At 39.8% G+C, this 15,636-nt stretch overlaps 1 protein-coding gene across 1 annotated transcript in view; it reads right to left on the bottom strand.

The window, feature by feature from the left end:
* LOC126266846 (germinal-center associated nuclear protein) overlaps positions 1 to 15,636 on the bottom strand; it is a 296,356-nt gene that overhangs the window by 108,461 nt on the left and 172,259 nt on the right. The window contains exons 15-18 of the mRNA XM_049971439.1: positions 12,235 to 12,386; positions 10,411 to 10,661; positions 9,857 to 10,092; positions 128 to 508 (exon numbers count right to left, since the gene is read on the bottom strand). Of these exons, the coding sequence (XP_049827396.1) occupies positions 128 to 508; positions 9,857 to 10,092; positions 10,411 to 10,661; positions 12,235 to 12,386 (1,020 nt within the window). The remainder of the gene's footprint in view (positions 1 to 127; positions 509 to 9,856; positions 10,093 to 10,410; positions 10,662 to 12,234; positions 12,387 to 15,636) is intronic.

The raw sequence follows: 15,636 nt of genomic DNA, 5'->3' as shown, positions 1-15,636 counted from the left end.
CTGGAATACCATAAACTTTTGTTAATGCCTAATCTTGTCAAAAAAGTGAAGATTTTACATTCTGCTGTGTGTTTCAGCCAAGAGAGAGAGGATTGGGGCATGCACAAAATGAACCTTGTCTCCTTACCGTTTCTTTAATACTGTTCTTAGATCTGATATTTCCTTGAAAGATACTGAAATCCGCAAGTACTTGTCCATTTTTAATATCATGCAACCATTTCTCATTTAAACAGCTTTTCATGCTGTCAAACTGCTGGAGATCAATGATTGCCACTGGTACATGGGGTTGTGGTGACAGAGCTCTCAATAGCTTGATAAGACGCCTACAAGATTTGTCAGTGCCTTCCACAATATTTGAAAGTATGAACAGTATTCCGTTAGTTCCTCCATAATTTGCTTCATTAGGTACTGAACCTTGAGTGGGTGCAACACCAGTAATCCTCTGAACACAAATGCCCAGTACTGTATGGAGAGCGGTTCTTGCTTCAGTTTTCATTAGTACATCTGACTGCAATAAAAAAGACGAAGTTAGTTCTCTTACATACAAACTTAAAATAAGGTATGATGACCAGAATAAACAATTAACATAAAAGATATTTGTTACAATGATAGTCACATTTTTTATTTGTTTTCTCAGTAACAGGGACCAGTGTAATGTAGTAATCATCATAATATTCAGCACTAAAGCACAACTTTACTGACATGCCAAGTATGCAAAACTAAGGGAATTTTAGGACTAAAAAATGGGTAATAACCTAAACAGGAAATTCCATGCCACAGATTTAGATGAATCATACTAGTTCAGTTACATCCAGCTGCCACTCTCTAGTCATAGCTAGATTCAATTCTAAAAGGTCATTCCCATAAAGTGAAAAGACTACCATTTCTACAACTGTGATAAGCTATAAAATGAATGAAATATTTAGAATGACCTCTGGAAGCCATTTCCTCATTTTTGTTCACGTAGTCATTGTCTTACTGGCAAAGACTGACATTAAATGAAAATATCTTTTTCGTAAGGAGAGAGACATTGGGAGGGGGGGGGGGGGGGGGAAGAAAAGATGGGAAGGAGGGGGGGGGGGGTAATGACAGAGGGTAGAACGGTAGGGGAGGGAGGGAGGGAGGGAGGTAGAGGGAAACAGAGAGAGGGGGGAGGGGGGCAGAGGGGGAGAGAGAGGGAGGGAGGGGGGGGGGGGGAGAGAGAGAGAGAGAGAGAGAGAGAGAGAGAGAGAGAGAGAGAGAGAGTGTGTGCTGACCCAATAACTTTACAATACCATATAACTATAGAACAATATATGACAGTACTGGGCAATAGAAAGAAACATTCCACATGGGAAAAATATCTTAAAAACAAAGATTCCATGACTTATCAAGCGGGAAAGCGCCAGCAGATAGGCACAATAAATAAAATAAAATTAAAATAAACACACACACACATTATATATATATATATATATATATATATATATATATATATATATATATATATAACAGAAAGAAACTTCCACATGGGAAAAATATATTAAAAACAAAGATTCCAAGACTTACCAAGCGGGAAAGCGCCGGCAGACAGGCACATGAACAAAACACACAAACACACACACAGAATTACGAGCTTTCGCAACTGGCAGTTGCTTCGTCAGGAAAGAGGGAAGGAGAGGGAAAAATGAAAGGATGTGGGTTTTAAGGGAGAGGGTAAGGAGTCATTCCAATCCCGGGAGCGGAAAGACTTCCCTTAGGGGAAAAAAAGGACAGGTGTACACTCGCGCACACACACACACACACACACATATCCATCCGCACATACGCAGACACAAGCAGACATATTTCAAATATGTCTGCTTGTGTCTGTGTATGTGCGGATGGATATGTGTGTGTGTGTGTGTGTGTGCGCGAATGTACACCTGTCCTTTTTTTCCCCTAAGGGAAGTCTTTCCGCTCCCGGGATTGGAATGACTCCTTACCCTCTCCCTTAAAACCCACATCCTTTCATTTTTCCCTCTCCTTCCCTCTTTCCTGACGAAGCAACTGCCAGTTGCGAAAGCTCGTAATTCTGTGTGTGTGTTTGTGTGTTTTGTTCATGTGCCTGTCTGCCGGCGCTTTCCAGCTTGGTAAGTCTTGGATTCTTTGTTTTTAATATATTTTTCCCATGTGGAAGTTTCTTTCATATATATAGTGCGGATGGATATGTGTGTGTGTGTGTGCGCGAGTGTATACCTGTCCTTTTTTTCCCCTAAGGGAAGTCTTTCTGCTCCCGGGATTGGAATGACTCCTTACCCTCTCCCTTAAAACCCACACCCTTTCATTTTTCCCTCTCCTTCCTTCCTTCCTGACGAAGCAACTGCCAGTTGCGAAAGCTTGTAATTCTGTGTGTGTGTTTGTGTGTTTTGTTCATGTGCCTGTCTGCCGGCGCTTTCCCGCTTGGTAAGTCTTGGAATCTTTATTTTTAATATATATATATATATATATATATATATATATATATATATATATATATATATATATATATATATATATATACACAAGCAGACATATTTAAAGGCAAAGAGTTTGGGCAGAGATGTCAGTCGAGGCGGAAGTGCAGAGGTAAAGATGATGTTGAATGACAGGTGAGGTATGAGTGGCGGCAACTTGAAACTAGTGGAGATTGAGGCCTGGTGGATAACGAAAATAGAGGATATATTAAAGGGCAAGTTCCCATCTCCGGAGTTCGAATGGGTTGGTGTTAGTGGGAAGTATCCAGATAACCCGGATGGTGTAACACTGCCAAGATGTGCTGGCCGTGCACCAAGGCATGTTTAGTCACAGGGTGATCCTCATTTCCAACAAACACTGTATGTCTGTGTCCATTCATGCGAATGGACAGTTTGTTGCTGGTCATTCCCACATAGAAAGCGTCACAGTGTAGTCAGTTGGTAAATCACGTGGATGCTTTCACACGTGGCTCTGCCTTTGATCGTGTACACTTTCCGGGTTACAGGACTGGAGTAGGTGGTGGTAGGAGGGTGCATGGGACAGGTTTCACACCGGGGGCGGTTACAAGGGTAGGAGCCAGAGGGTAGGGAAGATGGTTTGGGGATTTCGTAGGGATGAACCAAGATGTTACGAAGGTTAGGTGCACGGCGGAAAGACACTCTTGGTGGAGTGGGGAGGATTTCATGAAGGGTGGATCTCATTTTGAGGCAGGATTTTAGTAAGTCGTATCCCTGCTGGAGAGCCACATTCAGAGTCTGATCCAGTTCCGGGAAGTATCCTGTCACAAGTGGGGCACTTTTGGAGTTCTTCTGTGAGAGGTTCTGGGTTTGAGGGGATGAGGAAGTGGCTCTGGTTATTTGCTTCTGTACCAGGTTGGGAGAGTAGATGCAGGATGCAAAAGCTGTTTTCAGGTTGTTGGTGTAATGGTTCAGGGATTCAGCACTGGAGCAGATTCATTTGCCACAAAGGCCTAGGCTGTAGGGAACCAAAGGAGTTGAGGTTGGAGAGGAAATTCAGGAGTTGTTCTTCACTGTGAGTCCAGATCATGAAGATGTCGTCAATAAATCTGTACCAAACTTTGGGTTGGCAGGCTTGGGTAACCAAGAAGGCTTCCTCTAAGCGACCCATAAATAGGTTGGCATACGAGGGGGCCATCCTGGTACCCATGGCTGTTCCCTTTAATTGTTGGTATGTGTGGCCTTCAAAAGTGAAGAAATTGTGGGTCAGGATGAAGCTGGCTAAGGTGATGAGGAAAGAGGTTTTAGGTAGGGTGGCAGGTGATCGGCGTGAAAGGAAGTGCTCCACTGCAGCGAGGCCCTGGACGTGCGGGATATTTGTGTATAGGGAAGTGGCATCAATGGTTACAAGGATGGTTTCCGGGGGTAACAAATTGGGTAAGGATTCCAGGCGTTCGAGAAAGTGGTTGGTGTCTTTGATGAAGGATGGGAGACTGCATGTAATGGGTTGAAGGTGTTGATCTACGTAGGCAGAAATACGTTCTGTGGGGGCTTGGTAACCAGCTACAATGGGGCAGCCAGGATGTTTGGGTTTGTGAATTTTAGGAAGTAGGTAGAAGGTAGGAGTGCGAGGTGTCAGTGGGGTAAGGAATTTGATGGAGTCAGGTGAAAGGTTTTGTAGGGGGCCTAAGGTTCTGAGGATTCCTTGAAGCTCCGCCTGGACATCAGGAATGGGATTGCCTTGGCAAACTTTGTATGTAGAGTTGTCTGAAAGCTGACGCAGTCCCTCAGCCACATACTCCCAACAATCAAGTACCACGGTCGTAGAACCCTTGTCAGCCGGAAGAATGATGATGGACCGGTCAGCTTTCAGATCACGGATAGCCGATAGCCTGGGTTTCGGCTGTGGTGATGTTGGGAGTAGGATTAAGGTTTTTCAAGAAAGACTGAGACACAAGGCTGGAAGTGAGAAATTCCTGGAAGGTTTGGAGAGGGTGATTTTGAGGAAGAGGAGGTGGGTCCCGCTGTGATGGAGGACGGAACTGTTCCAGGCAGGGTTCAATTTGGATAGTGTCTTGGGGAGTTGGATCATTAGGAGTGGGATCAGGATTATTTTTCTTTGTGGCAAAGTGATATTTCCAGCAGAGACTACCAGTGTAGGACAGTAAATCCTTGACAAGGGCAGTTTGGTTGAATCTAGGAGTGGGGCTGAAGGTGAGGCCTTTGGATAGGACAAAGGTTTCGGATTGGGAGAGAGGTTTGGAGGAAAGGTTAACTACTGAATTCGGGTGTTGTGGTTCCAGATTGTGTTGACTAGAATTTTGAGGTATTGGGGGGAGTGGAGCTGGAAGTGGGAGACTGAGTAGATGGGAGAGACTGGGTCTGTGTGCAATGAGAGGAGGTTGAGGTTTGTTGGAAAGGTTGTGGAGGGTGAGTGAGTTGCCTTTCTGGAGGTGGGAAACCAGGAGATTGGATAGTTTTTTGAGGTGGAGGGTGGCACGCTGTTCTAATTTGCGGTTGGCCTTTAGGAGGATGCTATGAACAGCTGGTGTGGATGTGGGAGAGGAAAGATTGAGGACTTTGATTTGGGATAGGAGTTGACAGGTGTGTTCATTGGCCAATTCAATGTATAGGTGAAGGATTAGGTGGGTGAGGGCTATGGATTGTGCAGTTTGGAACTGGTATAAGGACTGATGGAAAGAAGGATTGCAGCCAGAGATGGGAATTTTAAGTGTGAGGCCTTTGAGGGTAATAGGGTGCTGGGTCACACCTGTTGCAAACTCAATTTTCAAGCTGAAATAGAATATATAAAAAAAAAATGCAAGCAAGTATTGCGGTGAAATTTAAAAATATTGAGTCACTCAAGTAGATTTATAATTTGAACAAGTAGTTTATTTCTACTTTTCCGCTAATAGTCTTCAATATAATGACTGAACACACAAAATGCAGTCTGAGGGGCTTTAACGACTAATGCGACAAGACTTCACTATAACATTCATGTGTCTTGACCACGGCACTCAACAGTCTGTTCACAGTTCACGACATACACTTTGTCCGCTGTCCTAACCCAATATACTGCGCTCAACTTGATCATTTTCGAATGTTGCTACATACGTATTTGTCCACAATCATGGCTACCAATCCAATACTACGCCCAGATGGGTGGCATGTCTGGCTCTTAGCGTCATTCAAGCTCACTGTCATCAAAGATGGCCAACCTATGCATGTTCGAAACGACTGCCTAAATCAAAACAATGGTCAAGAAAAAGAATTACGAATATTCTAAAACTAAACACAGAAACACATATGATACATTGAAAAATGTAGAAAAATTCTGAGCAATGACAATTTAAGGTCCAATTTTCTGTTCCTGCCACCGTTTTTTCACAAATAATGTTCTTGTTGCATGATACTGCTTTTCCCATATTACTGTTACTACACATAAATAAACAAATAAAAATACATACTTAATTACTCATCTACCTCTTTAAACTTTAGAATGCTGCTGCTAGTTTCATATCTATAAATTTATTTATTTCCAGAAACATAGTTTCCCTCAGTCGAGTCGCATATTCTAACGTCTCATTCAAACATGGTACATATTCAGCTTAATCGGCTATGATTGCTTGATGCAGCTCTACTAGCCGCATCCGTAAACTCTTTGTTGGTATTAATCGGCCACAGCATTGCGGGATATTAGCTTTTGAATTTTCCTAAAATTTACAATTTTTAAGATAACAATAACTTTTAAACTTTTATATATTTCTGTGGCGCGTCTAGATAATTTAGTTTTACATATTTTTCTGTCCACGAGTGCCAACTGGCACCTTTGAGTCACTCTTACTTTTGTTTTTATCAATTTTTTCTCTGGCATATAAATTTCTCCAAGCACACAAACAAGGCCATATGTACCCCTGCCAAGCATCTGCTCGGGTTTTTCCAAGGCCGCGTAAATGTTAGCTGCTCGCCACGACCCCATAGCAACCACCAGCCACGTGCTCTGCGGCAAAAAACTGCTGCTCTAATTTCCTGCCACAGCTTGTACACTCACTATTACCCCCACTTGCTACTCCATACATGCAGTTCACGCTGTTGCAAGTAGCGCCAAACCCAATCTGCAGCCTCAGAAATGAAAAAAATACACAAAATAAACTACATACGATAGCACAAAAATCGACATGAACATGTACCTAAATTATCTTATCTGGCAGCACTTTCTACCCTAACTTAACTAAACTTATGCTAAATACATTTACTTATCAGCAGTTCCATGATGCCGATATGACTGGCCAAAGGTTGCGCATAACAAAACAAATGAACTGAAGGTGGACCAGCAATTTTTCTTAAAGTCCTCTAAATATTGTCCTTTTTTTCCAATCTTTTTATTTCGATGCACTGTATTTCTTAGTAGAAACTACGCAGCACATACAGTCAGCACTAGACCTTTTGTTGTCTTCTATGGTGTGCCTCTGACCTGCATCAGTGCTGCAACTCAGACCTCGGGTGTCATTTCTCAAGTTCTCCTGCCAGTCATCTAACCCAGTTCTACCAGGAACAAGCAAAAAAAACTACAAAGAACTTCTCTAGCTTGAAGGGGTAAACCAGAAGGCGCCATGGCTGGCCCGCTAGATGGGGCTGCCATAGGTCAAACGGATATCAACTGCGTTTTTTTAAATAGGAATCCACATTTTTTATTACATATTTGTGCACTACGTATTGAAATATGAATGTTTTAGTTGGACCACTTTTTTCGCTTTGTGACAGATGGCACTGTAATAGTCACAAACCTATGGCTCACTATTTTAGACAAATAGTTGGTAACAGGTAGGTTTTTTAAATTAAAACACAGAACGTAGGTATGTTTGAACATTTTATTTTGGTTGTTCCAATGTAATACATGTACCTTTGTGAACTTATCATTTCTGAGAACGCATGCTGTTACAGCTTGATTACCTGTAAATACCACATTAATGCAATAAACACTCAAAATGATGTCCGTCAACCTCATTGCATTTAGCAATAAGTGTAACGCCATTCCTCTCAACAGCGAGTAGTTCGCCTTCCGTAATGTTCGCACATGCATTGACAATGCTCTGACGTATGTCGTCAAGCGTTGTCAGTGGATCACGATAGCAAATATCCTTCAACTTTCCCCACAGAAAGAAATCCAGGGATGTCAGATCCAGTAAACGTGCGGGCCATGTTATGGTGCTTCGACGACCAATCCACCTGTCATGAAATATGCTATTCAATACCGCTTCAACCGCACGCGAGCTATGTGCCAGACATCCATCATGTTGAAAGTACATCGCCATTCTGTCATGCAGTGAAATATCTTGTAGGAACATCGGTAGAACATTACGTAAGAAATCAGCACACATTACACCATTTAGATTGCAATTGATAAAATGGGGGCCAATTATCCTTCCTCCCATAATGCCGCACCATACATGAACCCACGAAGGTCGCTGATGTTCCACTTGTTGCAGCCATTGTGGATTTTCCATTGCCCAATAGTGCATATTATGCCGGTTTACGTTACCACTGTTGGTGAATGACTCTTCGTCGCTAAATAGAACGTGTGCATTAAATCTGTCATCGTCCCATAATTTCTCTTGTGCCGAGTGGCAGAACTGTACACGATGTTCGAAGTCGCTGCCATGCAATTCCTGGTGCATAAAAATATGGTACGGGTGCAATTGATGTTGATGTAGCATTCTCAACAAAGACGTTTTTGAGATTCCCGATTCTCACGCAATTTGTCTGCTACTGATGTGTGGATTAGCTGCGACAGCAGCTAAAACACCTACTTGGGCATCATCATTTGTTGCAGGTCGTGGTTGACGTTTAACATGTGGCTGAACACTCCTGTTTCCTTAAATAACTATCCAGCGAACAGTCTAGACACTTGGATGATGTCGTTCAGGATACCAAGCAGCATACATAGCACATGCCCATTGGGCATTGTGATCACAACAGCCACACATCAACATGATATCGACCTTTTCTGCAATTGGTAAATGGTCCATTTTAACATGGGTAATGTGTCAAGAAGCAAATGCCGTCCACACTGGTGGAATGTTATGTGATACCATGTACTCACACGTTTGTGACTATTACAGTGCCATCTATCACAAAGAGAAAAAAGAGGTCCAAATAAAACATTCATATTTCTTTACGTACCACACCAATGTGTAATAAAAAATGAGGGTTCCTATTTTAAAAAATGCAGTTGATATCCGTTTGACATATGGCAGCGCCATCTGGTTTCCCCCTTCAAGCTAGGAGAGTTTTGTTCTTTGTAATTTTTTCGTTTGATGCTTATTTTGTGAGATATTTGGCACAGTCACTATCAATGTATAAAATACCACATGGTAAAACATAATCCACAAATCAGCCTATATTCCCCTGACACTAGGTAATGCTAAACATACAAACAAAAATAAAAAAAATTATATAGCCACCCCAAATCTAAACATTTCTTCAATGAATACAAAACATATTATATGTGTACCATTCAATTCCATATTCTCATCAGTCAATCTCATGCTGAACTATCTCCACCCCCACACAACAATAAAAATTGGTGTGTGACCAAATCACAATCATCACTCATGAAAAATTGAATCAATATTCGTATCATTATAAACAATAAGAAAAATGCCACTAAATGTCCGTCTCTGACATTCACATCCCATGACGTACATATGAAGTACTGTACACTGACTACAACTGTTGCAGCCTGTATCACTAGTCATTATGAGAGAATTATCTGTGTTAACCAGCTGTTCCACAACTTCATACTTTTACCAAGATAAACATGAAAACCACTAGGCCACCCAGAAAATTCTTAAAACTAAACACATATGTAAATAGCATATAGAAGAAGAAGAAAAAAGAAAAAACTTAGCTGACATATACATGATAAATTATCCTCTAACTGCCTCCCCTCTGCCACAGCTATAGGGTGTTGCCCGACCTCAAAGGGTTAAGGTGGATTCGCTTTGAGTGGATACTCAAAATCAGTCACCTTCACTGGTTTTTCAGAAAACACATCTTTGTTTTTACTCTATTTTTGATATAATTCTGCCATCTCATCCTCAGAAATCCCCTCTGTACCATTTACTTTACTCCTTATCTCTTTCTCGATCTCCATCTCATCCATTAAGCACTGTGCTACATGCAAACTAGCCACCAATTATTCATCATTGAGTGCATATCGGTTGAAATCTAAAGCTACATTCAAAAATTACAATAGTTTCTCTCCTTTGTTATTAGTATGTTTTTCTCAATTTAAGTTATGATATTTTAATATCCAATGATGTTATGAGATTTAAGAAAAGTTGATGCAGGAGCTGGAATAGTCTGGTCAAATAAAAGCCTCGGCATACCATTAGGTAAGGAGTTTGAAAAGTTGTACTCACTTCTAACAGATGAACATCATCATCAGATAACAAATTTTTGTGGAACAGCTGATCTGTCCAATTTACAAGTAAGTCTGAATAATGAGGAGACTCTTCAGTATCAGGAATAGAGACCATCATTTTCCAAAATACATCTGAAAAGTCTTGCTCTATCTCTCTTAGACGTTTAGTAAGATCTTCTTCAACTATTTTATCAACTTCCAAAACACCAATATTTGGAAGTGGAGGGATTTGCACTGCAAGAAAACAATTAAGAAATTATTTAATTCTATAATTTCTGCAACTGAATAACAAGATAAGGAAATATTACAACTATGAAGAGATATAATCACAATGCCAAACATAAGACAGAAGTTTCATACAATGTGTAACAATTATTCTGTAAGAAACAAATGGGGGAAAAAATGTCATATCCACTCTTTTTCTGATCATGAACTTAGTTGCTATGAGCAAACAAATACTTTACGTTTAATTTATCTCCTCACAAAATACTTCAGAACCTTTACCTGAATATTACATACATACTTAACAATAGGCAGACAAAGAGGACTCACAGAATGGTTTGAAAACAGAAGCTTGCTGAGAAAACAACCTCTGTGATTGCAAATCATATTCTTTTGAAATTCCATGGACTTCTAACAGATCTGCCTGCTCTTTAAGATTCAAATTGGATGGCTGGAATGAAAAAGATCTCAAGAACATTCTCCTCTTACTCATCTTGTGTGCTCTCGATCTCCATTTATTTAAATAGTACAGCAATTTTCTGTTAGCAATGTTATGCGAGATTTCCTGCAAGCGCTGTTTCCTATAAAAATGAGAAAAAGAAATTATCATAGCACTTCAAGTAACTTTTTATCAGGCAGATATTTTCTTGACAGTAATAAGAGAAAGGATAGAATGTATTCTGGTTGGCGTGTCCAGAGCTGGTGGCCATGTGTGTGGGTGATGTGTGCCTACTTGTGTGGATGGTTGTGTATTGTTCTTTCTTGAAGGAGGTTTTGGCTGAAAGGGATGAAGTATGGGAAAACAAGATGAAGCCTAAGGGAGTAGGCCAACAGTGAAAGGCAAAAACCAACTGAAATTGATGTGAAAATGCAACGAGATCAAATAGAAAATAAATAAAAAGATTATAACGTGGTCTGCAGGTCTGTGGGTGGATAAGTGTGAAGAAAGGGGACAGCGGGTTAGACTAGATTACGTGAAGTTAGTATGTGCAAACTGGAATAAGAGAGGAGAAGAAGAGAAGGGTGGGGTAGGGTTGGTAGGATGTGGTACAAGTTCATGTGACCGGAGAGATACAGGAAACAACAAACGAAAATACATGAGAAGTGACACAGGAAGAGTGACCAATGTGGAGGTCTAAGATTAATGATATTCGCATGAGTAATGTGGGACAAAAGATGGAGCACCAACAATCTGCGCCGTCTTGTTGCCATCTGTTGTGTGCTTTGGGTTTGGCTGAAAGCTTATATGAAACAGCCTTTTTTCATGCCTGTCCACTAGACACTGTGTCATCTTTACGATGAGAAGCAATCTATCCTTTTCAGGGTATTTACTTCGACCAAATCGAATCAATGGACATGAATCTCTCTTTTCAGGGCGCTAAAAATATGGAAATCACATGGGGAGAGATTGGGACTTAAAGAATGTGTAAGGGCTTCCTAGACCAAGTACTGCAATTTCTGCAACACAGTGAAAACAATCTTGGAAACATGTGGGCCTGCCAAATGGGAGCCACGACGTACTCCTGTAATACAAGCTACTGGGAGGGCATTGTGTGGGAGAGATCTGTAGAACCACTAAATTTCAGACATTTCATGAGCTAAGGAATGTCTGTGATATCTTCATCGTGTTCTGCAGAAATGCAGACAGCAGCGTGGAACTTTTGGCGAGCAGTTTAAGAGAAGCTAACATAAAAAAAAAAAAGTGCCATAATGATCTTGTAACAATTTTGACCAATGAACTCATATCACATACTGCCATGGGTAAGGACCACGGAAAACTCTAAGCTACAGAAATGACATTCATTATACACAAATGGACCGAAAACCATCCACAGACAGGAAACAATGATGAGCACTTGTGCACCAAAATGCGAATTGAACTTATGAAATTATTATCAAGATTGCCGCATTTCCTGTTTCATCTAATTTTCTGAAAATTAGTTGTTATAGGTTTCAAATACTTCTGTTGTGTTTGGCTGCTGAACTATATGCTCTAGACAAGTATAGAGTGTGAGGTGTGAATCTCTCTCTCTCTCTCTCTCTCTCTCTCTCTCTCTCTCTCTCTCTCTCTCTCTGTGTGTGTGTGTGTGTGTGTGTGTGTGTGTGTGTGTGTGTGTGTGTGTGTGTGTTCTCTTTATAAGACAGACAACATACCTTGCATTATCCATTGTTGTTTCAACAAGCAGTTCTAATTCATCATCCAGAATAGAATAGAAAATTTCTTCATATATGATTTCCTTAGCAAGCGTGTAAACAATGTCCCTGATAAGCTCAGTTCCAACTTCATAGATAAGCTCATCCAAGAACTGAAAACGAAATGGTTAAGAGAAAGGATGCACAACATAGGAAGACAAGGAGGATAAGTGAAGATAATTTTCTCCCAAATACATTATTTCTGAAACATAGTTTTCTACTCAATATACAGTAGTCATTTTCTTATCTAAGTGTTCCAGGTACAGGTGAAAGTCACCTAAAAAGCACAGTGTAGCAAAAACAACAAGCACAACCACTGGTAAACTCTGTGACAGACTTTATCTTGCTATCAACAGCAACAGTACAAATCTGATTATCTGACAAAAATTGTAACTGTCTTGTTTGGTACTTACATCACACAAAACTGTATTTCTGTGTTGTTCTGGCAGTAATAATACTAAATTTCAAAAGTTACCATGAAATAGCATGTGGAAATTGTGCTTAAGTATATAAAGCAAAATTTTCTCATGTTGAGAAATCAGAAGGAGCGATCTGTTTTACTTGGTAAAAAGTTCCTAATGCCAAGATCACACAAGTATTTATTTACAACAACTGATTCTGACATACTTTGCTGTCAACTCTGAGTCTTCAAGTAAAATCAAACTCAATGTGCACCAAAGAACAGTAGTTATGATATTTCATAAATATTGCACATTCTGGATTTGCAGAACTTGGACAAATATTTTCTTTTCATTATTTTAAACTTGCCAACTTAAAATATGATGGTATTTTTTTCTTTCAGTGTACAAGGATGGTTTGAAATGTTCTCGGAACAGAATAGAAAAAAGTACTTACATCACTGAAACTTTTTTTATTTTTCAATGTAGTCTCCTTATAAATTAATGCACTCGGTTCCATGATGTTCCAGTGCCTTGATCCCATCTCAAAAATGAGTTTCCTCCATGCCTGCAAAATAGCTGTCAACTCCGATCACCAATTCTTCATTTGAAGTGAATCTTCATCCACAGAGAAAAATTTTCAGTTTTGGGAAGAGATGGAAGTCTGATGGAGCCATATCAGGTGAATAAGGAGAGTGTGGCAAAATTCATATCTTAGTTCATGCAATTTTGCCATGGTTACGGCACATGTGTGCGGCCTCACATTGTTTTGATGGATTATGACTTTCTTCCTCGCTAAACCTGTCCTTTTTTGCATATTTTTTGTTGCAATTTGTCTTGGACATTAGCATAGTAATCTCCACTAATTGTTTGCCCATTGGTGAACAGAATCCCCTTCACATCTCAAAACACTGATGCCACGACTTTTCCCGCTGAAGGAATTGTCTTTGCTTTCTTCGGTAACAGAGAATCAGCATGTTTCAACTGCTTTGACTGTTGGTTTGTCTCTGAGGTATAGTAGTGCACCCAAGTTTCACCTGTGGTCACAAGCCGGCACAAAAAATCTTTTTCATTTCAAACATTGTCCCGATCTGTCCATTCTCATACGTATCTGGTCCAGCTTAAAGAGTTGCGGTATCCATCTTGCAGATAATTTCTTCATTTCTAATTCTTCAATTAAAATGTGTTATACCCTTTCAGATGACATCTGGCAAGCATGTGCAATTTTACGCACTTTCAATCAGCGATCCTCCATGAACATTTTGTGTACTTTTGCAATGATTTCTGGAGTAGTGGCGATTCTTAGCCGACCACTGCAGGGATCATCATCTAAGCTCTCCCGACCAAATTTAAATTCATTTGTCCACTTGAAAACAGAGGAATATGAAGGCGCAGAGTTCCCCTGTGTATTCTTGAAATCGGGATGAATGTTCTTTGCTTTCATACCTTTCTTTATGAAGTACTTAATCACTGCCCGAATCTCGATTTTTTCCATTTTCACAAATCATTATGCGGGAACCGCAGAGCCACATCACCGCCACAGATCTCTTCCAAGAGCACAACATGGTACATCTTTACAGGCAACAGTCCAATGAATATCACATGAACAACTCGTTGCACTAGCACTGACTTTTCGTGGTGATTCCAAGAACTTTTCAAACCACCCTTGTATGTTTAGTGTTCACCACAACATTGTATTATTTGAAAGACAAAACTTGCCTACATTTACACCTTGTCATTGGTCCCAATTCCTATTCCTCACTTTTAATGTCCTGTACTTACTTTTCTGTCAACTATCTAAGCTATGAACTTCACTTTTTAAGTTCCATGTCACTTCATGTACTCATGTTTTAACAGGGACCCACTCCTGCTGATTCTTACTAAGCTACTACTACTTGATTTTCCTTTCAAATAACATGGCAATAACAACATCTATAATTAACATTACTATTATTATGAAAAAATAATCATTATTAATTTCTACCTTCTCCTCTACATTTTGCCCCCAACTCCATACCCCCCCCCCCCCCCCCCGCCCCCCCCCCTGCCCTACTTTTGCCGGACTAAGGACCATGAGCAAATTTCAGTTACTTACTTGTTTTCCTCTTCTTTTCTTCCAGTACTCTTTAATCTGTTCACAAAGTTTTTTCTGTCTTTTGATCACTTCAGACTAGTTTTTTTTCCCTAAATCCTTTTTATAGTTCATGCGTCCAACTTCTTGTTAACTTCTTATCCCACAAATATTTGAAGATCTTTTTGGTTTATCTACTGTCTTGCATTTGATATAAAAGTCCAAAAAATACCAGTCTTCTTTATCTCATCTGATACATTTTTAAAGCTTTGACAAAATTCTTTATTACTATATAATTTCCAACCTTCCATAGTTTTCCGCAGGCCTAATGTGTTCCTAGTGATTCACCTTAATAGTATTTCCAACTTATCCAAATTATAGTTTAATGCCAGACATTCACTTGTGTGTTGTCATTCTGTTTTCACTTTTGTTTCGTAATGCCTCATTTTTACATTTTCAGACAGGCATTTTTGCTGTAAATATTTTTAGTTATACCATATAACCTTCCCATTTTATGAATCCTGTCCTCTATAGCAGCTTATTCCTAACAAATTCCTTAGATTACCTCCCCAATATATTCACTTTTTTTAAACTTTGCAATTTGGCCTATACCTGTTTAATGTTTGTAAAAAAAAGTTATTTATTTTTTCTGCAGAAATTCTTAACCAGTCGTACTGGCTATTTCTCCTAAAAGAGTAATTTATGTTACAGCAGATGTCACATTTTCAGAAAGTATGGCAAAGTCATCTGCAAATGTGAGACTATTTAATTCAATATTTTTGTTTCCTCTTCCCAACCTTATTGGTTAACTCTTATATTCATTCCGTTTTTAATTCCATATTCTTGCTATTTTTTCTAAAACAAAATTAAAAATAATTTGAGATAGACCATATC

This window comes from Schistocerca gregaria, chromosome 1 (assembly GCF_023897955.1).
Source record: "Schistocerca gregaria isolate iqSchGreg1 chromosome 1, iqSchGreg1.2, whole genome shotgun sequence".
Lineage (NCBI taxonomy): Eukaryota > Metazoa > Arthropoda > Insecta > Orthoptera > Acrididae > Schistocerca > Schistocerca gregaria.
The sequence above is the reverse complement of the archived record's forward strand: the minus strand, read 5'-3'. Positions and strand labels throughout refer to the sequence as shown.